The sequence below is a fragment of the Natrix helvetica genome (genome assembly GCF_964273705.1).
Source record: "Natrix helvetica genome assembly, chromosome: 13".
NCBI lineage: Eukaryota > Metazoa > Chordata > Lepidosauria > Squamata > Natricidae > Natrix > Natrix helvetica.
The window spans coordinates 380,849-402,370 of NC_138557.1; the positions used below are offsets into that span (position 1 = coordinate 380,849).

The window sequence follows — 21,522 nt, forward strand, 5'->3', positions numbered from 1 at the left end:
CTCGGCCGCGGCGGGCCGGGCTTTCCCAGGCTGGGGCCCCGGCTGGGCTCTCGTGGACTCCCCGCCGCAGCCTTTGCCGGGGAGGTGAGGGGAGAGGAGGAGGAGGCGCCCGGGTTCCCTCGGCTCGGCCGCCCGGTGCCGCCCTTGACGGACGGGGAGATGCCCCTTCCGTGGTGGTGGCTTTTGACGGGGGGACGAGGTGGGGCGTTGTGGGGAAGGGATATTCTGGAAGGACCCAAAGGGGACCCAGCAGCCACCTGGAGGAGCAGCGCTTTCAGGGCCGGCTCTCCTCCTGCGGGCTCCCCAGCTGCGGCGTCCCTCAGACGGAGCCAAGGCTGCTGGCGCGGCGATCCCTGGTCTCTAGCGTTCAACCTGGCTTTTTTCATTTTAAAAAAGGAGAGAAATTCAAGTTTTTAAACTCCATCACAATGAACATTTTTTGCTTATCTGATGGAAAGAGAGGAACGTCCGAGGTCTTGAATAAATATTTATTGCTTCAAGTCAAAGCAATGAAATGAAACTCCGATGTGTTACACAAGCTAAGCAAGGCAGGGAGCCAGCATTGGCTTCAGAAATGTGAGAAGGAAGCCTCATCTTGTGGGGAAACTAATGTACTTTACCTTCCTTTTTTTTAAAAAAGAATTTTATCATGAAAATGGCACACGAGGATTTGGGGGGGGGGGTGTCAACCCTCCCCCCTCCCCAGTCAGAATCTGGACACCAGGCAGAGTAATGATGAGCAGGTCCCTTCCCTACACAAATACCCCAGAAATCAGCCATGTTTGGACGCTGCTTTTCATTATTTCTCCAATGGTGCACTTGGTTAATCTGGCACCTGATGCTGCTGTTTGAGCAGAGGGTGCTGGCTTGGTGACTTGGGCCAATGTGCCAGCCACCCTGCCCCAGGCCCACCACCCAACCCCCAGCTGGGTGGTATGACTTCCTAAAGAGAGGCCAGTCAGTCTTGGGTTCCCGGGTCAAACGGCCTGAGGTGAGGCAGAGTAGAGGAAGCTCCCCCAGCTGAAACAGGTGGGATGAAAACCATCCTGGGATTGATTGGGAAATTCTGTACAGAGGAGCCGATCCTGTTTTGGGGCTTGAATAGATTTTTCTAAAGAAGAACTGGAGAAGCATCGGGGGTTTCAGCTGCTGCCCTCAGGATGGCCCCAGTCCCTTCGGCAGGGTCCCTTCTCTGGAAAATATCCAGCGTGGGGAGGCAGGGGGCGCAACCTCTGGGACTTCCAGGGACGGGGTCACAGGCAGTGCTCAAGGCAGGTGCAGTCCACCTTCCGTACAGAACCACTGAGCATGGAGACATTGGCCAAGGTGAGCACTGTTCCACGGGGAAGGCCTTCTCCAAGGGCGATGCTGGAGACCTCCCCAGGCAGCAGCGCTCGGCCCCACATGGCAAAGCCTGCCAGGAGCCCCACGAATGACTCAGAGGATTCAAACCCTCCGCCAAGCATGTCTTGCTCCTGGCCGAGGAGGAGAGACCCCTGGGGTGGAATCTCGTAGCCCTTCCGGAAGTTGGTGCCCAGGGAGGCCAGCCTTCGGTCCAGGTAGAACCAATAACGCCCCTGGAGGGAGGACCAGATGACGCAGACGTGGTGCCACCTGCCATCCAAGACGGCCCCCACCGGCAGCTCCCGGAAAGCGGGGTCTCCAATCACGAAATGGATGGCATTCCGGGGGGCAGCATCCCTGCCATGGAGCACCAGCTTGTTGTCGTTCTCCTCTGTGGCGTAAGACAGGATGGTGCCCAGGTAGCGGGCGCTGGTCCTCACCCAGCTGCAGAGGCTCAGCTCCAGCAAGCTAGTCTGCAGGCTGGGCTGGAAGGCTGCGAAGTTCTCGGTGGAGGCATTGGGGAAGACCAGCATGGCGTCCACGTTGCACCCTGCAGGGAAGAAAGAGCGCTGGAGCGGCTGCCAGGAACGGCCCAGGGGCTCGTATGCGCAGGCTGGTGCCTGAGCTACGGAGCCTGGAAATAACTGGGTGAGTCTGGGAAGCAGCCCAGACCAAAAGCATTGAGAGGATTTCATGCACACAGCTGGTTGCAGCTCTGGCCCACCACAGCCATTGGGGCGCCAGTTTGGAATTTTACATTCAGGTGGTGAAAGTTACATTGAGGATTTCTAGTCTAAAACGTGCAGGTCACTCGGCAGCCGGTCAGTGTTTAAAATCAGTACAGCACATAAAAGACAAAAAGCGAAGTGCCAAAGCACCTCCAAGTCCGGCACAGGCAGAAGCAAGCAGCGGTGGCAACAGCAGCTCCTACAGTCCATACAAATGTCTCTCCAGAAGGAAAGGCCAGCCCCACCTGCGGAACCAGCTTGCCTCCTGACAGGGAGCTGAAGATGAGTCTACAGCCCATTTTAAGGCCCAGAAAGTCCGCTTGCATCAGAGCTTAAGGAGCCTTGCAGCATTCATGCATCAGCACATCCTCCCTCTACATACATACTTGTTCCTGGCTTCCGAGGCGTTCCTGGAGGCTTCTCCTCCACAGGGACTTTGGACGGGCCAGGGGACTCTTTTGTGGGGGTCTGAGGTGAAGAGGCCAGGCCCGGATCCACTTGCAGGTGGGAAGCTGCCTGGCCCAGAAGGGCCCCCCTCTCGGCCAGGGCCTCCAGGCGGCCCCCCGGCTGGTGATGCTTGGTGTGCAGCTTCTTCAAGGTGGGGCTCTGCCCTCCAGCCACCTGCGAGGCTTTCTCTGACCCAAAGGGATGGGCTGCGGTCCAAGGACTGGGCAGTGCCTCCTTCTGCTTAAGGCTCTTCAGCCTCCACTTGATGCTGCCCAGCTTGCTTCCCTGGCGGTGGAGAACATCCTGCAGGCTCTGCAGTGTCTTTTGCAGGCTCTGCTGGCGGACAGCCACGTCCCTGAAGTCCTCCCTGTGGCTCTCAAGCTCCTGGGTAAGGTTGGACAGGTGGCTCTCCTGCTGCTTTTGCTGCGCCTCCTTCCAAGCCTCTTCCAGAGCTCGGATCCTCAGTTCTTGCTTCTTGCCCTTCCTCTCCAGCTTCTTCACCCAAGTCTGCAAGCGGTGCAGCTCCTCCCCGGTGGAAGCCCGGGACCCGTTGGCCACCAGCTGCAGGCTCTCCTGCTTCTGCAGCAATTGGTCCACTTTGGTGTTCAGGTTGTGAGAAAGGTTATAGTTCTCTCCCGTCTCCTGAAAGTGCGTCAGAGTGACCGCCTGAAACTGTCGGAACTGGGAAACAGGAGTCCCGTCAGGACCCTCAAGGCCGAGGGCAGAGCAGCATCAGGAAAGGGGTGGGGGCAAGACAAGGGGGACCGTCTCCTTCCCCAGGAAAGGCAAAGGCATGACGGGTTATGAAGCACCAGGAGCCTCTGGGGGGCCTTCATTTGGTGTCCCTGGCATCCCTGCGACAAACGCCCACCAGAGACAAAGGGGGCAAAACCCCAGGACTGAAGGCATCTTTCCCTGCCTGGCTTTGCAGCCTCACTCTAGGGCACCCCACAGCACTGGAAATATGCCCTTCTGAATGCGTCCAGAGGTGGTGGGACTAGGGCTTCAAGCCCTGCAAAAGATGCCCCCCTGAGAGCAAAGCAAAAGGACCAAGTGAGGCTCCCAAAACTGGAACAAAGCAGTGCGTGTGCGTGTGTGCTTCCCTCCCAATACGTGCCGATGGTGTTGAGCTTTTATAGAAAGTTTTTATAAAGCGTTTAGACGTTTCACTGCATAAGGAGAGCAGCCAGATCTTTGGACCAAAATACAGCATTATATTTTTCCATCAGCTTCCTTGGAGCTATTGAGTAATCTCAACTATATTTAGGAAGTGATATTTTTACAATAACAAGTACAATTATTTATAGCACTAACTGAAAATTGTTGACAAGTGTAACTTAACAACCGATGTGCTTATTTTGCTATTTCGGGTGGCAAATAATTCATTGTTTTACAGTTTTGAGATCTCCTGAGATTGTTTTCTTGTCTTCTGTAATGGTCAGGCTATTTGTGGCAATCTATATTAATTAATTCGCTCTGTCCTGCTACTCTCCTTCGTCTACCTCTTCTAAATATGGATGCCTAGCTCACATGGGGAGTGGACACTCTGGCTGTGCTTGATGGGAGTTGCTGTACAAGACTCTGGCAAGAAAACCCAAACTCAGGAAAGACTTTCACAAAATAACTTATCTTTAAATTCATCCAAAAATGTAGAAATATATTTTGCTGGGCCACTATATGTAGCTAATCTTAGCCTAAAATGGCCTCTGGCAAAACTTGAAAGGCTTAAATATCACAACACCAGCTGTTGCCATTAATTTTTGCAGGGAAACATGACCTGAGGAGCTGGGTGGGTGTCCAAACGAGGGAGGGAGCCACCAGGGGGAGTCGCCTTTTGAGCATCCCCCCAGCCCTCACCCTCTCCCAGGCCACAGAGGCCAAGGAACCCAAGGGGGAGGATTGGCAACCTTCCCCCCCCCCATTGTTGCCTGTTGGGACCTGTAAAATCAGGGCCTTTTCTGAGCTGCGTCTCCTCCTTTATTTTCCCTGAATCGGTTCCATCACTTTATTTATTTATTCTTTACATGCGGTTGTCAGGCAGACAACTCCAGGGTGCTCTTTCCCCTCTGGAGACCCCCCTCTTCTGTATCCAGTTGAATCTGGCTTGAATCAACCCCCTCCCCAAGCAGATGTTGGGTCTGAAGAACAGAAGCCTCCTCCTTAAGGGACTCCAGGGGCTTGGATCGCTAATTTCCTGCAGGTTGAAAAAAGGAGAGCTTGGATAGCAGAATAAGAACCACTTAATAAACTCTCCGCCTTTCCTGCTCCCCGATTTCTGCAGGTGATCTACTCCAAAACGTCTCCTGGGAACGGTGACTCTCAACACCCAAACAGGAGCTCCGCCCGAGAGAGAGCAGGGACCCCCGGGAGAGTCACTGTCTTGTCTCGGGAAATCAAAGCAAAGCAGAAAGTCTCCCTAAAGAGAAGGACGGGGAGAGCCGCTGAGCAGTCCTCTCCCTGGGGGGAGAGGGGGGAGGCTGCCCGGCCCGTCTGCATTTCGGGGGCCAGGAGCGGAATAAACTCGGGGGCTTCCCGTGGACCTTCCCCAGGAAAGAGGGTCCCCTTGCCCGCCGCCCCTGCCCTCGCCAGCGCCCGCTCCAACCCGGACAGGGACAAGAAGGAGGGAGCGGAGCGGCTCACCTGGGCTTCCAGGCGCCGGAGCCGCTCGAAGAAGGGACGCCTTTGTCCGACCGCCCCCGCGGACTGCAGCAGGGCGCCCCGCAGACAGGCGGCCGCCAGGACCAGGGCTACTGACACGACCCCCGCAGCCGCCCGCATCCCGAAGCCGCCGCGCATCCTAGAGACGAGCTTGCGCTGCCTGGCTGGTTGGCTGGCTGGCAGGAGCGCCTGGCTGTGCCCGGAATAGACCAGACCCGCCGGGACCCCAGAGCCCACTTTAGCTCCGCCTTGGGAGGGGCAGAGGGAGCGCGATCCCAGCCCAGGAACAGGACGGGAGGCCACGCGGTGCTGCGTCCCGCCGAGAGCTGTTGGGAGCGGGCAGGACAGGCCGAACGAGCCACTTCGGACGGGGCGGCGGGGACATCCCAACCCAGGAGCCCCACGAAGGATCCCCGGGGTGGCAGGAGACAGTCGTTCGCAGAGAGACCCGGCCCGGGAAAGAGGCGGAAAAACTCCCCACTGCCGTGGGGCCAGACGCCGCCCCGAAAGACACCCCCCCTGTGGGGAAGCCGCGGCCATTCGGAGCCTGGACCACCTCGCAGGGTTGTTAGCTCGCCACCTCTCCCGAGCCCGCTGGGAACGATCGGCAGGGGTCGCTGTGGCGGGTCCGCGTTTGGCAGAGCGCTCCCTCGCGCAGGCGCATTTCCCGTCCAGGCGTGAGGCAGCGCGGGCGGTACGCATGCGCGGGCGGAAGTGGCTGTCAGAGGGGCTCCGCCCCCCCCCCCGGTGAGTGAGCGGCGCTCCGGGACCCCCGTCGCCCCCCTGGCCGCGGTTGGGAGGCGGCCGTTGCGGGATTCTCCACGCCAATTTGCCCCGCCTCGCGGCCTCGCGTCGCTGCGGCCCTCCCTCTCCCTCCCGCATCCCCAGGTAGACTGCCCCTGCCTCCGGAGGCTCCCTCGCCCCGGGGCGCGTCCCAGGAGGGTTCTGCGGTGCGGAGGGGCTTCCCCGCCCTGCCAGGTGGCGCAGCTGCCCCGAGCCGGGTGGGAGGGGGGAGAGGTAGACTGCCTCTGAAGTGGGAGGCTCGACCTGCCCGTGACCGAGTGAATAGCCAGCGTTGCTCCCGTTGCCTGCCGAGCCCTCCGGGGTTGTGTGCGGGAGGAGGGGAGGCACAGTGCTCCAGCATGAACACAGCGGAATTTCCTCCCTGCCTTCACACCAAACAAGGGCCGCCCTTTGAGCCTCCCTTCCCCGAAGGCTGCAGGACCCACCACCCGAATATTCCCTCCGGTTCCAGGCGGGCCCGGGCGGGGGAGAAGGGAGCTCGGAGAGGCACAGGCGGTCTGGAGCAAGGCTTTCCTTCCGCTTGGTAGGAAAAGGAGCCAAAGGCCGCTTCTCCCCGCGGTTCCCTTCTCTGCTCCCAAGAGCTTTGCTGGGGATCAACGGCTGAGTGCAGGCAGAGAGGAGCTGCTTTCCGAGGCCGATTTGCCCCGAAGTAGCAACAAAGGTGCCAGGTGTGTTCTTGAGCCCAGGTAAGGCACATAGGATGTTTGCACTGCAGTGAGAAAAAAGCCATCCGTTTATTGATTTTCAGCACTGGTGATTTATTACTCAAGTGATCCCACCTTTCCTTTACATGCTCAGAGTCTCAGCAATATCCCCCCTTGGGCTTTTTGTCCTATTGCTTTACATCAAGACACAGTTCTACAGGGATATTGCTCATGCCTTGTAATGCTTATGTTGCATGGTTAATATTTTCCCATTTCTACCCAGAAGGAAGGCAAAACTGGAAATAGTCAACATGTAAAATGAATCTAAATTGCCACAAATTATGGTCCTTATTAACTTAATCCATTACATCTAGAAAGCATTTCAGGAGCTGCAGGAGACACACAGTTCCTGTCTCTGAGCTGGGTAGGAACTAAAGGGGCCTCTTTTGCCCTCTTCCAGTTGCCCTCGGAGCTGGGGAAGGTGAGGCCACCTCTGCCAGCCACCGGAAGGGACATGGAGGAGGAGAGTCTTCCTTCGCCAGCGGAGAGGCTGGACGCCCCAGGGATCAGCCGGCGGATCTCGGTCAGCGAGTTCTCTTGCCACTGCTGCTATGACATCCTCATCAACCCCACCACCTTGAACTGCGGACACAGTTTCTGTCGGCACTGCCTGGCATTATGGTGGATGTCTTCCAAGAAGAACGAGTGTCCAGAGTGCCGGGAGAAATGGGAAGGGTTCCCAAAGGTCAACATCCTCCTCAGGTGACCGTTGCCTACCAGCTTCGCCCTGCCTAGTTGCTGGGCCGAGACCCAAGCGCTGGTCCCAGGGCATCCAGAGGCTGGGCGGGGGGGGAGGCGAGTGGGCCTGAGGCTTGATAATGGGCCTGTTTCTCTGCTCTGGCCAGGAGCCCCGGTGCCTCACCAATGGCACCTTTGGGCACGTCAGGAGGGAGGGACTGAACACCGTCCTTTGGCCTGGTTGCCTCTGCTCCTCTTAACAGGGTGCGGCTTTGGTAAGAAGCCAGCCTGATGTCGCATTGCTCCCTCCCAGGGCAGACGGCTCTTCTTTCCCCCAACCCTCTGCAAGGTGGGCAGAGCCAAGTGAGGATTTCTGGGAGGACGAGCAAGGGATTCCTGTTGGAAGGTTTGGGCAGCTTGCCTGGCTCGGGGGATGCCCTGGATGTGTCTCCTGCCGCAAGTTAGAAAAGGCTCTTCCAGAAACCGACAAGCTGGCGAATCTTAAGGGGCCACACGGCCACCAAAGTCGGCTCAAGCTGTTTTTCCCCTTCCAGGAATGCTGTTGAAAAGCTCTTCCCAACCGCCATCGAGCAGCGCAAAGACGACATCCTGCAAAACCACGAGGCAACACAAAGTCTGGCTGCTTTTCAGAAGTACGGGAGCGACCAGCCCACGGCAGCCCCCAGTGCAGGGAGGGTGAACCCACCCGGAGGCGGCTTTTTCTCCGGTGTCCTGACTGCATTGACCTGCGTGGCGGTACGGCTCCCCGAGAGCATTTTTCACAAGCACTGTCACACCACGGGGGAGGGGAGGAGGCTCTGCAGGGCACCGATTGAGCCCTGGACTGAGCAGGTTCTGCTGGGGAGGCTGAGCTTCCGGTGGGGTTTCCTTACTGCCTGCATGGGGAGAAGGGAGGGGCCTTGGCTGCCTGCCCAATTTCTAAGAGCTGGGCCAGCTCTGTGCTGCCACTTTCGCTTTGGCGCTCAGGGAATGAAGCTGAAGGGCGGGGGCTCTAGCTGGCTGGCCTATCGTGCCACCTGATTCCAGAGCAGCCTTTGATCAGGATGCCTATTGCGGTTGCTTTAAGCACCCCCAGCCCTCCCCAGCCCAGCCTCAGGTGCTCTCGATTGGTCTCTTAGGTAGTCTTGCTGGGCTATCACTGGAGCAGCCGGGAGTCAGAGGATGGCCTGTTGGTCCACAAGCCTGTGGCCAAATGGACCCCAGAGGAGGTGGGCCACTGGCTTGGGCAGCTGGGGCCCTGGACGTCCCTCTACAGGGAGAGGTTCCTGCAGGAGAGGGTGAATGGAAGGTGAGCCCGAATGTTTGCGGGGGGAGAGGGAGGGAGGACTTGAACAAAAGCCCTTGGCTGTCATTCCCTGAGCCCATGCAGATGGGGACAAATGTTCCTGGCCCGCTTGGGAGCCAGAGGGCCTGACTGCTGCCTCCTCCTTTTAGAGCAGGCAGTTTTGCTTTGCTCTGGGTGAAAATGTGGCTCCTTAAGACAGTTTCCTGATGGAGACTTTTGGGCTTTCACCTGCTGGAGCCGGTTGGCGGATGCCCCGGCCTGAATGTTTTTTCTTGCAGGCTGCTTCTGACGCTGACTGATGAGGAGCTCAGGCAGGCTCCTTACCAGGTGGAGAACAGCAGCCACAGAAAAGCCATCGCAATGGAACTCGAGCGGGTGAAGATGCTGGGGGTGAAGCCGCCTCAAAACCTCTGGGAGTACAAAGTGAGTGTGTGCTGCAGGGGCCACAGAAGCCGTTGGTCGTTTCTCTCCACCGCTGGTCCAGAGGACCCAGACCAAAGGCCAGCAGCCCCGCCCTCTTCACCCTCTGGGCTAATGGGACACAGGCGGGGGTCTTTCCCCACATCTTACACCCTAACAAGCAGCACCGTGCCTGGGAGAGGTCAGCAGAGCGAAGCCTTCCCTGCACAAAGGTCCCTTGCCTTGCAGGCGGTGCAGCCCGGGAGGTCGCTGTTCCTGCTCTACGCCTTGAAGAGCTCCCCTCGGCTCACCATGCTGTACTTGTACCTGTCGGATTACAGCAACACCTTCCTGCCCTTCATCCACACCGTCTGCCCCGTGTCAGAGGCCCAGGAGCTTGAAGACGTGGTTGCAAAACTGCACGTAAGTCTGGAGTCCCGGGCACTTAGGCCTCCGATGTGGGCGGCCCTCGTGGCCTGGCAAGGGGTTCCTCCGGCATTGCTGACGCCCTCCCAAGAGGGTGGCGAGGCAGCTGCTGCTGGTCTTCTGTCTCTGCAGGACCACAAGGACCCCGTGTGGAAGCAGTGGCGGGAATTCCTGGTGAAGTTTGCTTTCCTGCCCTATCAGCTGCTGGCCGAGTTTGCCTGGGACTGGCTGGAGACCCATTACTGGACCTCCCGCTTCATCATCGTGAACGCCATGTTGCTGTCCGTGCTGGAGCTGTTCTCCTTCTGGCGGCTCTGGTCGAGACGGGAGCTGAAGTGAGTCCCTCGTCCCCCTCCTGGCCAAGGGGTGGGGGGGCTGCACGGCCTGCGAAAGACCCAGGATCTCTGCCAAGGCCAGGTATTCACCCTCTTCTCTCTCTTCCCCTCCTCCTTTTTCAGGAGAATTCCCTACCGGATGTGGAGCCACTTCTGGAAAATGTCAACCCAGGGATTCCTGATGGCCATTTTCTGGCCAGTTATTCCCCAGTTTGCCTGCAATTGCCTCTTTTACTGGGCTTTGTACTTCAACCCAATCATCAACATTGACCTTGTAGTGAAGGAAGTCCGTCGCCTGGAAACCCAAGTCCTGTGAGGCGGAGCCCCCCACTCCCGCTCCAGGGTCTGGATGCTGAGGGGGCAGCCCTGTCTTCCTGCTCTTCCAAATCCACCTGATCCTTCCTCCATGGATAGCTGAGCAGTCTAGTTTTGCAGCTCTTTGCGTTCCCCACTTTCTTTCCAGGAGCAAGAGGCACTTTTTCCTTGGGTCAGAGACGATGTAATCTTTGCATCATCCAAAATCTCACTTTGAGCCGACTGAGGTTGTTGCGAACTCTTTGGAAAAGGACCCCTTGCGTGTAAGTAGGCCAATGGGTTTCTCTGTGTGTCTAAATTTCCTCCCTGTTGCTTTGTGTTAAATCTCTGGTGAATCTTTCTGTTAAATGTGATGTCCCTATAAATGAAATTTGACTCTGCATTTGTAACAATATGATCTTTAAATTTGCATAGAACATTTTTACAAATTAAATAATGTTTTCTAAAAGTAGTGATAGTTATTTTTTCACCCAGTGTTCCCCCTTCCCTTTCTTCTTTAGATTTTGAGGTAGGCTGGGCTGAACCATGGCAGGTGTCACGGCTGCCTGGTGCCCATCAAGGTCCAGGCTGTGATGACTTAACTTTGCAATATTCATTAAACCAGGTATCTTCTAGGCCCTCCCTTGCCACCCTGGGAGCTCTTGCTTTCTGTACAGTAATGGAATGTGGGAATGTTGGGAGGGGCAAGAGGGTCAGAAGAGACCCCCACCCCGAGTTTCGTGGACTGTAAAGGAGACGGGGAGAGATTTGGAGTTTCAGATTTGGAAGATTCTGTTAATGCAGCTTTACAATGAAGTAGAAATAGCCCACCTGGTTGTGTTTCCACCCTGGTTACTCGCAAGGCTGACCCCCATCTTATAAGTTCTCAAAGTTCTCTCCCATCTCCTTTACAACCCCAAAACTAGGAAGGGGCTCCTGTAGCCCTCTTGCTGCTCCCACTTTCTCACTGAGAGATAGGATGCCTTTTTTCTGGCCATCCCAGGCTGCCTCTCTTTGTCCAGCCTCATTCCCACATGCCATGACTTGTTAGTGCAAAACTTTGCATCCCAAAGTGAGCTGGGTATCATCCTGCAAATGAGACCCCAGAGCTGCCTGCAGACCCTCCTGGTGCGGAGTCCCTGCAGCAAGACGAGGCCGGGACGTCCGAGAGGAAATGGCAGCCCAGGTCCTGAATTGGAAGGTAGACAGGCAGGGAAGCCGTGCGAGGGAAACATCAGTCGTCTGGGCACGCGGGGTTCTTCTCTCCACACCGGGCGTCTGGCCAGAACAAATAGGTCATGTTGTAGGGGGCTTTTGCCAAGCACTTGGCTGCGTTGCGGTCACACTCACAAGCCATCTTTTGGCACTTGTCTTCAATGTCATCTGCAAAAGGAAAAGAGACACTGAAGTCGCCACCTGGAGCTTTGAAGTGCAGCTTTCCAAGTAGGTTAGCTGTGGGACCTGGAAGGGGGGAGGTTCCGGCCCGTCCTCCTGTCGGGACATCCCGAGGCCTCTTTGCCCTGGGGGAACTCACCACACTTGGCTTTGTTGTCCTTGCACTCCCAGGGGTACCTCCGCATCTTGGGGGCACAGTTCTCCTCCTCAGCTTTTCCATAGCAACAGTCATGCTTAAAGCAGCACCTGGCAAAACCAGAGGAGACTGAGCCGAGGTGAACCCCCTCACCTGCCCCCGCCCCTCTCAGCCTGCTGACCAGGAGGGGAGGCTGGGTTTACGGCAATAGGTAATGGTGCTTACTCAGGTGGATGGGTCGTTTTATATCTTTCATGTAGAGAGGTTGTGTGTGGCAAAGAGATTTTGGGGAAAATTATTTACTGTCCTTTTGGACAGCTGGAGCTCCAGGCCTCCTTCCTCGTGTCACCTCCTCTCACCTGAAATGACTTCTGTGCAGAAAGCCCGTGGGGGAGGGGGGCTCTTTCCCCAATTCCCCAACACGGTCACTTCACCCCAAGTCATCCTGAATCATTTACAGCTCAGCTGGACTTGGAAGCATCCCGTTCAAGGGCAAATCCCAGGTGCCCATTAGGGCAGCCAGCCAGCCAGCCAGCCAGGGGGAGTGCCCAGAGGCCGCCCGAGCCCCCCAGTCTACATGAGGCGATGACCCTGCGGCAGCTTCATGTGAGGTGAAGCCGGTGCCAGCTTGCCTGTAGCCATGTTGTTAAAAATGAAGGTGGGCAGCTGGCCCACATCAGCCAGGATGTGGGGCAAAGCACAAACCAAGGAAAATGTGTTTCCTGGCCAAAATGGGTCTGCCACTTCTGGCTGCACTTGACCTTCGCGACTGAAGCAAAGGTCTCATTCTGCCAAATGAGGGGAAGCCGCAGAATGTGTTTCTCCGAATGCTTGAAACACAGTAGAGCTAAATATTGTCCTTTGGGGAAGCTTCTATTTTGAGTTTAGTTTATAGCGATGGCAGGATGTGGTGAGAGGAGGGTGGCTTGGCATCCCCAGGGCCTTCCACGTTGGCAGGCGTGAGCTCAGCCGCTTCCCAGAATCCCTCCAGCTGTGCACACTTATTGTGCAGTTCCACCATCCCTTACAAGCAAGTTTTGCTTTTTAACTCTGCTCCCTTCCACTTCCTCTGCCCCGGGCTCGGCAGCAGAGCCCTCGCTAGCCACTGGTCAAGAAGCAACCAACAGGGCACTTACCAGTCGACCTGGTCCTTGGGCCAGCCGTGGCCTCCCCAGCCACAGTAACACCCGTAACGGATATAGGCCAGGGGAGTTCGGCCCGTGGTGCACTGGATCATCCCGGCCAGCTGGAGGATTCCTCTGCGGGGCCGGGAAGGAGCCTTGGCCACAGGGTGTCCTGTAATGGGGGAGGAAGGAAAGCATGGCATCAGGAGGGCAGCTCTGGAGGGAAGGAGGGAAGGGGGGGGGGGTTTCTTGCCTACTGCCATTCCCAACTGACTCTGCTCCTGGGTGTGTGTGTGAGAGAGAGAGAGACTCCAATAAAGCTGTCTAGCGGCCCCCAGCAATACCCTTGGAGGGGAAGGGAGAGAAGATATACAGGAGGAGAGCCTCTCATTAATGGAGGTGCCTCAAAGCAGAACCCACCCATAGCTCTGAAGCCCCCCCCCCACACACACACAGGAGCCTAACCTCCAGTAGCAGCAGCAGGGGTCTCAGGAGACATCCAGGGCTGTTTTCAAGGTGGGCTGCCAGGGTTCAGGCAGGAGCATGGGACACCCCCTCGCCCCCCCACACACACACACTCAGCTTCGCGGGCACTAACAGGCGCCCTCTGCCACCAGCCAGCTTGCTGGGCGTTTGGAAGCTGTAACAGCCTCTTTGCTTTGAGAGGTCAGATAAAGCAGCATAAAAAGGGGAGCTGCCTCCCTGCAAGGGGGAGCAGTCAGGGGTGCTGGCAAGAAAGATTCTGTCATTGTAGCTTTACAATAGAGGAGAAATGGATGGTCTGGTCCTGTTTCCTAGCTGGTCTATCTCACAAGTGACACCACAGGAACCCCAAAACCTCACCGGTCTGCACCAGCAGCAGCAGCAGCGCCAGCAGCAGCGGCGGGGCCATCAGCTGCAATCCGGGGAGACGTCCGTCCCGTCCAGGGGCCGCCTCAGGAGCCTCTGCTTCTCCCCGTCCCGTCCGGCGCTGCGCTTCTGCCACGGCCGCCGCCTCTGGCCGGTCTCCATCCCGTTCCCCGCCCACGCGCCCGGCCGCGCCCGCCCCACAAGCGCCCCGCAGCCCGGGCGGAGCGCCTCAGGGGGCTGTCCCGGCCTCGCCCAAGGATGGTGGGCGGCCGTCCCCGCGCTGCCTCTTCCCGGTCGGCTCCGCCGTGCGCGCTCGAGGGGCGAGCAGTGGGCCCTTCTGCGGGGCGGAGAAGCCCCCAGCCCCACCTGAAGGTGGCCGCCAACGCCCTCCTCTCTCTCTCTCCCTCTACAGGGCTGCGCTTCGCCAGTGCCAATGTGGCCTGCCCTGGTTTGGGGGAGCGTCTCCTTGGGGCTCAGCTCATCTTCGGTGGGAGGCGGAATGTGGGTCTTAGGAGGTCTAAAACTGAAAGATCTCAAGGACAACAAGCCCAGGAACCAGGCTGCACGAGAGTGGGGGAGAAAAGGGCAGCCCCTCTGCCAGCCCTCCCGGAAGGACAAGTGTCCTTCCACCTAACTGAGACTAAGGTGGTCCCCACTTCCAGTTTTGCAGGGTTTGTTCTAGATAAAAAGGGTGGGAGGGGAGTGCTGGGGGGGTTCCTGGCAAAAGCTCTCCTGGTCATTCTTATTTATTTGTTTGTTTGTTTGGATTTGTTAACTGCTCCCTCTCCCCCTAGGGGACAGACAGAATAAAAACATTATAAAAACATTATATACAGCAAATTACAAAACCCCAAAAATTCTTGTCATTCCCGGCCTTCTGGCTTTCAAGGGTCTTTGTGGCTGAAGAATCCCAAGCAGCATAAGCAGCCTGAGGGCCGGCTGGCCGCTCTTCCTGCTTTCTCTGGGTACAAGAAAGTTGTGCGTGTTTGCAAATCATCTGCTGCAAAGTGAACACCTGGTCTCTCCAAAGGCCACCTGCACAGCCCATTGGTGGGACAGGCTGACCTTCCTGCAGGCAGGGCCTGTAAATCTCATCCTCTGCTTCTCTCCTCAGAAAGGGGCGGTGAGCCCGTTCTTTTGGGTCACCTCATCCTGTTTGACCAGCGCCACCAAAGCAGGTTGGGCCAGCTGGATGATCAAGTGGGGCTGCTCACCCCCCTGGACGTCTTACCTCCTCCAGCCTGCACTTGGCACCCACCCTCCCTCTCTAGATCCTCTTCCAGGAGGCCTGCTTGGAGCCAACTGAAGTTCTTCCTTGCCCTTTTAACTTGCTATTTAAACTGATGGCGGATGAGGAGGCACTTCTCTGTCTCGTGGCTTCTTTGCAGACGGACAAGAAATTGCTGATGACAGCCTCTTTCATGGGAGGGGGGGCACTGTGTCCACCTCCCTCCCCGTCTCCCTTGTAATAGAAGTCAGGTTCCAGGCACACAACCAAGACTCCTCCAGCAGACAGCCTGAGCACCAACAGGCACACTGAAACTTTCTCAATATTTTTTTTCTCCCACAAATAAATCCATTCTTCTGCATTTCCCAGAGGCGGCACCATGAACAGCCAGCTAATTAGAGTTTTGGGCAGAATAAAGTTAATAAAGTTTATTAAAGTTTATTATTAGAAGACATGCACTGTACTTTCTGGAAACACACCGTCTTGCACAAGTTGCCAGCGCAGCATCTCCTGCCTGCATGCAAACTGGCTCTCAAGTAGAGCCAGTAAACAGAATCTGTTCTACAGTATTTGTCCAGTTGGCAACACAACAAGGCGCTTCAACAGCAGCAGGAGTCAGTCAGTAAATCAGCAGGTTCTGTTTTCTACATTCCAGACACAAATAATTGTCTGCTCGCAGCTGCGCGAACCAGCATGAATGCAAACAGCCACTCTGGCAGCTCTGACTGAATGTATCCCTTGCTGTTGTTTGTGTGTTGCGTGTGTGTGTGTATTATCCCTCTTCCTATGCAGAGGCCCAAAAGACATTGCGGTCCCAGGACCACTCCCGTTAATCTCAGCCTGAGGTGATATTCCTCACAGCTGTTTCTTGCCGAGATGTTGCCATCTGGGATTCCAGGACCTTGCAAAAACCTGGAGTACCTGAACAGCACAGAGAAAGCTTAGAGATGCATCACCCTGCCGGCTCTCATTGCAATCTAGTAAAACCCCTTTCCACCTGTGCCCCAGCCGAAACAGGGTGTGTGGGGGCTTCTTTCAGTGTGTGCTCTCTGGGTCTCAGCTTGGAGACACCTCTAGTGATGCTGTAATCCCCTCCTCCAAATCATGTGCAAAGTGGGTTGATTTTAATTTATTTATTTTGAAGAGTCACATGGCTGGCCATCTTAAAAACAAAACTCTGCACAGCTCACAACAACAATAAAACCCCCAAACAATCGTAAAACACCACCCAACTTGGCACCTCCTCCATCTCCCAGGGATGCCCCCCAACGCCTGGTGAAAAGCCCATCTTGTTGGCCCCCTGGAAGGCTGTGGGGGGAGGGAGGAGAGGTGGTACAGGTGCCACTGATGAACAGGAAGCCGTGCACTTAATGCAGACTTTCCAGTTTAACGATTACAAAAACTGGTGCAAGTTTCATTGTAACAGTCACATGCATAAATGCAATTAACGCATCATTTAGACCGGATACATTTTGCAATTCTATATTTGGTTATCATTAATATATTACTCACTGTTTCCAAATTGATTTTGGGTGTCTCATATAAATATAATCACTGAATTAATAACTCGATTAGTTTACCAAGAAGGCAACCTATAATTTCCTACCCGATTGAAACTTTTGCCATTTAGTCAGAAGATATTAAGTAAAAGACTAATCCTACTCCGACGACTTTGTGTCCCAACCCTTCCGATACAGCATGCAAAAGACTGTTTCTCATGTTGACCTCCTTCCCTCTGGAAACCCGGTTTGCTGCAAAAGATTCTAGGATTTGTCCAATTCACACAAGGCCCAATCAGAGAACTTCAAGGCTCCCCAGAAAGTGCTGGCATCAGTCATGTGGCAACGGGTCTTTCAGGGGGCCTCCAGGTTGCCCTCCACGTTTCGATGGGCAATTGCAAGATGGCGCATTGAGACCCCAAATTGGCAGCTTCTGCACACTGAAGTGGTAGCCACAGTGGTGGACATTGGAGCAGGGAGATCTCCAGGATCACTTATTGAGGCTGGCCTTCTTCCGCTTAAATAGGAGATACATTCTAAAAGTCAAAATATTGAAAAATAATACACACGCAACCTGTCAGGATTCAGAATCGATGACTGCAATCTAGAGATGATCATCTTAAGGCAACGCCCTGTTGGCTTTCTTCTTCCTGGGGTCTGAAAGAGACCAGGGGAGCCCCCAGCAGCCCCTCAGCCACGGAAAGCATCTCCAGTGTAGTCAACACATTCAGGAGCCCTTCGATTGGGGTTAGTCCAGGGCCCAAACCGGCCACTGCCTGGGCTTGCAGGATGCCCTCTCAGGCCTCCACTCTGGCTGCACTCGCCTTGCAGAACACGGCTGCTTTTCGGACCCTTTGCTGGCTCTGCTGGCCGCCTCCCTCCGAGTCTCCAAGCGGGAGCTGAATGTGGCCTTTCAGAGAAGATTTCTGTGGGGGGAAAAGAGGTTTGGGGCTGGGTGAAGGGAAACAGGACAATCGGAGAAGTCTCCCCTCCTTTCTGAACCAGAGGAGCATCAGCAACCTGCAAACATGGCAGCCCCACCCCCACCCCCACCCCCAGCAAGGAAATGTCACTGGTTCCTTGGCTTCCCCTCATTTGGCCCAGCAGATGAGACACATTGGAGAGCAGGTGAGCTGCCCCATCCCCCCTCTGCCTCCATGGTTTTTGGAAGGCAACAAATGCTGGATTACTGGAGCGACTGAAATAAGAACCATTTAATTGCAGGGATGATGAGAAGCTCCTGGATTCACCCCTGTTCAGAAAACAAGGGAATGCAGCCAGCATCCCAGCATGTCCCTGCCTTCTGACGGTCACTAATTCCCAGGATGCGGAGCTGCTATGGGACTGCTTTGGTGCTTACAGTGGCAGCGAGGCCTCTGTCCTTTGCCCTTGGTGAACTGGGTAAATAAAATGGCTCTCCAGAGATCGAGGCCCCCCCTGGGAGAAACAGCACCAGCAGGACAGTTCAGAAAGGGTGGTGATTACCTTAAGCTTCACTGCAAGGAGGAAGCAGCCGGTCCTTCCCCTGGACTCCCTCGCCCTCCGCAATGACAGGATTAGCACAGAGGGTTCAGGAAGAGCAGCAGCACCCCGGTGGGCGTCACCTTGGCACTGATGGTGTCATTGAAGGCGTAAACGCCCATGGACAGCTTGCCCAGCACATCGTAGATCCTATAGCCTGCTCTGCAGTCTGAGATTCCCAGGAGGCTGGGAGTTGTGGCAAATGACTGTGGGGCACCATCAGTTCTGTTGTTCAGGACTGCGACTGCATACTGGCCATTGACAAGGGGCCTCTTCCAGACTTCCAAGTTCTGCTTCTGTTTGAGAGACAAGCGAGGGGCAGAGCGGTGAGCAGCCTTGTTCACACCACAGAAACGCTTCTTTTTCACCCGACTTACTTGCTCAAAGATTCCCAAGCTAAAAAATGGCTCCTGCGCCCGGAGGAAGGCTGCCACCCAGTGGCAGAGGTGCCAGGGCAAGGGAACCGTTTCCCCAGGCACAAGACAGCCCTGCTCAGGTGAAGAGAGCCTCCTTCACGCACCCTGGCAAGGCGTCTGCCTTGAACTCCCCGCGGGTCCTGGTTAATGTAGATCAGGAGCGGGTTCTGCAGCATCTCCTTGGCCTCCTCCGAGATGTTCCTCAGGTTGCAGGAGATGAAGAAGGGGGCTGCCAGGATCGCCCACAGTGCCGCCTGCACCTTCGACTGCTCGTGGCTCAGGCCAAAGTCGCTAACAATCAGCTGGAAGGAGACAGGATGCCAGGCGGCCTGACCCAACCCATCGGGAAGAGAAATCAAGGGAAGCCCACTTTGGGATCCTGCAGACCCAGAAAGCGGAGCTGCTTCAGAACCGCAGAGTTAGGCACCGAGAGCAGAATTTCCAGTTGTGCATTTTCCAGCCCGCCTCTGCGCCTCACCTCTCCTGCCAACTGACCTCCAGGTCCCTGAGGAGTAGCCCTCAGACCTCGAACTCTTCCCTGGGCTCGGGGCCTGGGCAGGTGGTCAGGAAGAGGGTCTCACCATGTCGGGGTCATTCCACCTTCCGGGCCCCGAGGCCGGCTGCAGGATATCCTGGTTGTCTCCATACCACTCAATGATGTGGAAGAGGCTGTCCCAGCTATCTTCAATATCGGCATAATTCCTCCAGAAGTTACAAATCTGGCCCAGTAAGGTGTAATTCACCTTAATTTAAAAAAGCAGATTTAGGCTTCTGAAATGAAAGACAGGCCTGCCATGTATGGGGAGAAGCAATTATGACCACTGCTATCCTCAAAGGAAAACCGAAAGAATTGCCACGACTGATGCGGTGGGATCTATGGCTGGGATGCAGATTTGATTTCGGTTTATTCGCCATTTTATGCTCTCAGGAAGTGTGGCGGGAAGTGACCTCAAAGAGCCACCAGAAAGAGGCCTATCCAAAACCTGGGAGAGGTGCTGGCTTCTACTCCCCTCCTCCTGCTGCCATCCTTAACAAAGCGCATCCTAGGCTCACAAGGGAGCCTTGAAAGAAATCATGCCTGTAAAGGGGCCCTTTGCTGGAAAAGCGGGAGGTGAGGTCTGGGATTACCTTTGGAGGAAGACCCCCTTCGTAAGCTGGCCAACTGCAAGACAAGGCGATGGGCCGCCCAGTTTGGTTCAGCGCTCTGCTCATTTTGGGGTAGCCTGAAAAACACCCAGAGAAGGTGGCAAGGAGAGACTCTGTCAGCTGCCCAGGCAAAGGCTGCCTGTTACTTCAGCACCCCCCCTCCCGGGGGGGGCAGCGGAAGCCATTGGCCTCCACCAGTTGCATGGGAGGGGGCCGTCTCGGAAGTGACAAGCTGGCAGATCCCTGCCTTTGGCATGAATGACAGCAAAGGACTTTGAGACCCCCAACTCAAAAGACGAAGCCTCGTCTCCTGGCTTTCACCGGGAACAAAGCCGCCCTGTCTTTGGCACCTGAAGGGTGAACCCCACCCCCAGCGTCCCCAGCAAATTGGGATGTTGCCTTAAGGAGCAGCAGCAGAGCCTCTTGCAAACTCTGCACCTTCCTGGCTGGTGGAGGCATCTAGAATGGCCTGGTGTGCTCTTTCCCACAGAGCCTGCCCCTCTGCCCCTGTGCTCCCCCAGCCGCTCTGCCGCCCCGGGGGCCCCACCTATGGCCTTGAGGGAGGAGTCAGAGAAGCAGCCGTCCAGCTTCAGCATGTCGACCCCCCACTCTGCAAAAGTGTTTGCATCTGTCTCCACGGTATCCAGGGTTGTGCCCGGATAACCCGCACAGGTGGCGTTGCCCAAGTCGCTGTAGATGCCGAATTTCAAGCCTTTGGAATGAACCTGGGGGAGGAGGAGGAGGAGGAGGAGGAGGAGGAGGAGGAGGAGGAGGAGGAGGAAGAAAGAGGGGCTCAGGATGCCCAGTGCAGTCATCTGGGATGCGGGTCTGAGGGGCCCAACTGGCAGCCGGAGCTGAGCCAGGTCGCTGCATGATGAGACCCTCCCTGGGTGAAAGTGAGCCCTGGATCGTAAGGCCTGGCCCACGTTCCCTTTTCAAATGGGTGCAACACAGCATGCCTACCTCCTGCATTGGGATAAAGAGGCGGAGCTTTTCTATTTAGGTGCAGCCTCCTTTGACCACTAATGAATGATAAAACACACACAGGTGCTTCATGCTCCATACGCGTGGCTTAAAGTTACGCATCAACGTAGCTAACCCAAAAGAGACGGCTTCTTACATGCCCGAAGGCTTCTGGCCCCAGGGCCATTTCAGGGCAGGCCCTCCCTGCACTCACATAGTCGGCCAGGGCCTTCATCCCGCTGGGGAACCTCTGGGGGTCTGCCTGGAGCCTCCCGCGGGCGTCCCGTTTGCCAGCTGCCCAGCAGTCATCCAGGGTGACGTATTCGTAGCCCAGCTCCTTCCACCCGTCCACAGCCAGTCGGTCTGCCATCGCCTTGACCAGGTGCTCACTGTGGGCAAAGGAAAGGCGGCCTTGGTCTCCCAGGGAGCCGGAGGGGGGGGCATCTCTTTCCTGCTAGCAGAGCCACCCAAGCCCCTAAAGGGCCCTCTGTCTCTGAACGGGTTGCGAAGGAGAATCCGGGCCGCCCCTGCGTTCCCACACCTGATGCAGTTCTCGGGGTCCTTCCCGCAGTCCGTGTTGCACTTGAAGCGCAGCCAGGGCTCCCAGCCCATCGGGGGCGTCCTCAGCAGCCCGTTGTCCAGCGGGGAGACGGCGGGGCCCAGGCCCAGCAAGACCCCCAAGGACAAGGGCAGCAGCGGCTGCACAGGGAGCCACAACAAGGCGCGGCGGCCGGGCATTTCCTAGCTCTGTTGATGGGCTTTGGCGGCGACATGCGTCTTCCCCGGGGGTCGTCAGAACAGGCGCCGAACCTCCGGCCGCCTTCCGCGCCGGTCCCGCCCGCGGGAGTAGGATCTGTCTCCCAGCCCAGCTGGAGGGCTTCCCCCGAAGGCGCATTGCGTCACAGGGAGACCCTCTGTGACGTCGCGAGTTCGAACCACGCCTCCACTTAGCCCACGGGGAGCTACTGGTCGCTTCGCGGAAGCAAGAGTGTGGGCTGGGCAGGTGTTCGGGAGCCCCTGCAGGGCGGCCCACGCCCCCCCCTCTTGTTAGCCTCCGGATTGCAAAGGGCTCTGCCTATAGGGCGTGGGGGGGCAGTTTCGCCTCTTTAATCGCCCTCTTTG

The 21,522-nt window shown here is 56.6% G+C and overlaps 3 protein-coding genes and 1 pseudogene across 8 annotated transcripts; 1 reads left to right on the plus strand and 3 right to left on the minus strand.

Annotated features, from left to right (window-relative positions):
• Positions 1-394: 394 nt before the first annotated feature.
• On the minus strand, positions 395-5,913 carry PTX4 (pentraxin 4). The gene is made up of 3 exons (XM_081965853.1): positions 5,160-5,913; positions 2,459-3,200; positions 395-1,894 (listed from the first exon to the last, which is right to left on the minus strand). The coding sequence occupies exons 1-3, from the start codon at positions 5,877-5,879 to the stop codon at positions 1,254-1,256; spliced, it is 2,103 nt and encodes a 700-aa protein (XP_081821979.1). The 5' UTR covers positions 5,880-5,913; the 3' UTR covers positions 395-1,253.
• BFAR (bifunctional apoptosis regulator) lies at positions 5,839-10,592 on the plus strand. Of its 5 annotated transcripts, none has more exons than XM_081965855.1 (9): positions 5,927-6,065; positions 6,509-6,667; positions 6,909-7,387; positions 7,918-8,119; positions 8,503-8,672; positions 8,948-9,092; positions 9,318-9,491; positions 9,627-9,829; positions 9,953-10,592. In XM_081965855.1, the coding sequence occupies exons 3-9, from the start codon at positions 7,140-7,142 to the stop codon at positions 10,143-10,145; spliced, it is 1,335 nt and encodes a 444-aa protein (XP_081821981.1). In that variant the 5' UTR covers positions 5,927-6,065; positions 6,509-6,667; positions 6,909-7,139; the 3' UTR covers positions 10,146-10,592. The 5 variants fall into 5 exon arrangements, with proteins under 5 accessions (XP_081821980.1, XP_081821981.1, XP_081821982.1 ...); XM_081965856.1 differs by having other exon boundaries at positions 7,086-7,387; XM_081965857.1 differs by having other exon boundaries at positions 6,509-6,649; positions 7,086-7,387.
• Positions 10,527-13,771, minus strand: PLA2G10 (phospholipase A2 group X). Its single transcript, XM_081965859.1, has 4 exons — positions 13,622-13,771; positions 12,791-12,950; positions 11,658-11,764; positions 10,527-11,506 (listed from the first exon to the last, which is right to left on the minus strand). Exons 1-4 carry the CDS (start codon positions 13,668-13,670, stop codon positions 11,358-11,360), a joined length of 465 nt encoding a protein of 154 aa, XP_081821985.1. The 5' UTR covers positions 13,671-13,771; the 3' UTR covers positions 10,527-11,357.
• Positions 13,772-15,993: 2,222 nt separating this feature from the next.
• LOC309398439 (alpha-N-acetylgalactosaminidase-like) lies at positions 15,994-21,414 on the minus strand (annotated as a pseudogene). The gene is made up of 9 exons (XR_014176877.1): positions 20,942-21,414; positions 20,615-20,789; positions 19,985-20,162; positions 19,420-19,514; positions 18,786-19,034; positions 18,396-18,620; positions 17,959-18,171; positions 17,179-17,264; positions 15,994-16,890 (listed from the first exon to the last, which is right to left on the minus strand). The product of XR_014176877.1 is annotated as an alpha-N-acetylgalactosaminidase-like (transcript).
• Between the last annotated feature and the right edge of the window lie 108 nt (positions 21,415-21,522).

What these genes read in the sequence shown, in the direction of transcription:
- PLA2G10 (XM_081965859.1), bottom strand. Translation starts at nt 13,670, where the DNA reads ATGGCCCCGCCGCTGCTGCTGGCGCTGCTGCTGCTGCTGGTGCAGACC. An exon ending in GCTGCTGCTGGTGCAGACCG is followed by an intron (nt 12,951 to 13,621) that starts GTGAGGTTTTGG and finishes CCCCCATTACAG; the next exon opens with GACACCCTGTGGCCAAGGCT. An exon ending in GGACAACAAAGCCAAGTGTG is followed by an intron (nt 11,507 to 11,657) that starts GTGAGTTCCCCC and finishes TTCCTTTTGCAG; the next exon opens with ATGACATTGAAGACAAGTGC.
- BFAR (XM_081965854.1), top strand. Translation starts at nt 7,140, where the DNA reads ATGGAGGAGGAGAGTCTTCCTTCGCCAGCGGAGAGGCTGGACGCCCCA. An exon ending in AAGGTCAACATCCTCCTCAG is followed by an intron (nt 7,388 to 7,917) that starts GTGACCGTTGCC and finishes TTCCCCTTCCAG; the next exon opens with GAATGCTGTTGAAAAGCTCT. An exon ending in CTGCATTGACCTGCGTGGCG is followed by an intron (nt 8,120 to 8,502) that starts GTACGGCTCCCC and finishes TTGGTCTCTTAG; the next exon opens with GTAGTCTTGCTGGGCTATCA.
- PTX4 (XM_081965853.1), bottom strand. Translation starts at nt 5,879, where the DNA reads ATGCGTACCGCCCGCGCTGCCTCACGCCTGGACGGGAAATGCGCCTGC. An exon ending in TCCGGCGCCTGGAAGCCCAG is followed by an intron (nt 3,201 to 5,159) that starts GTGAGCCGCTCC and finishes CCTGTTTCCCAG; the next exon opens with TTCCGACAGTTTCAGGCGGT. An exon ending in GCCTCGGAAGCCAGGAACAA is followed by an intron (nt 1,895 to 2,458) that starts GTATGTATGTAG and finishes TCTTCCCTGCAG; the next exon opens with GGTGCAACGTGGACGCCATG.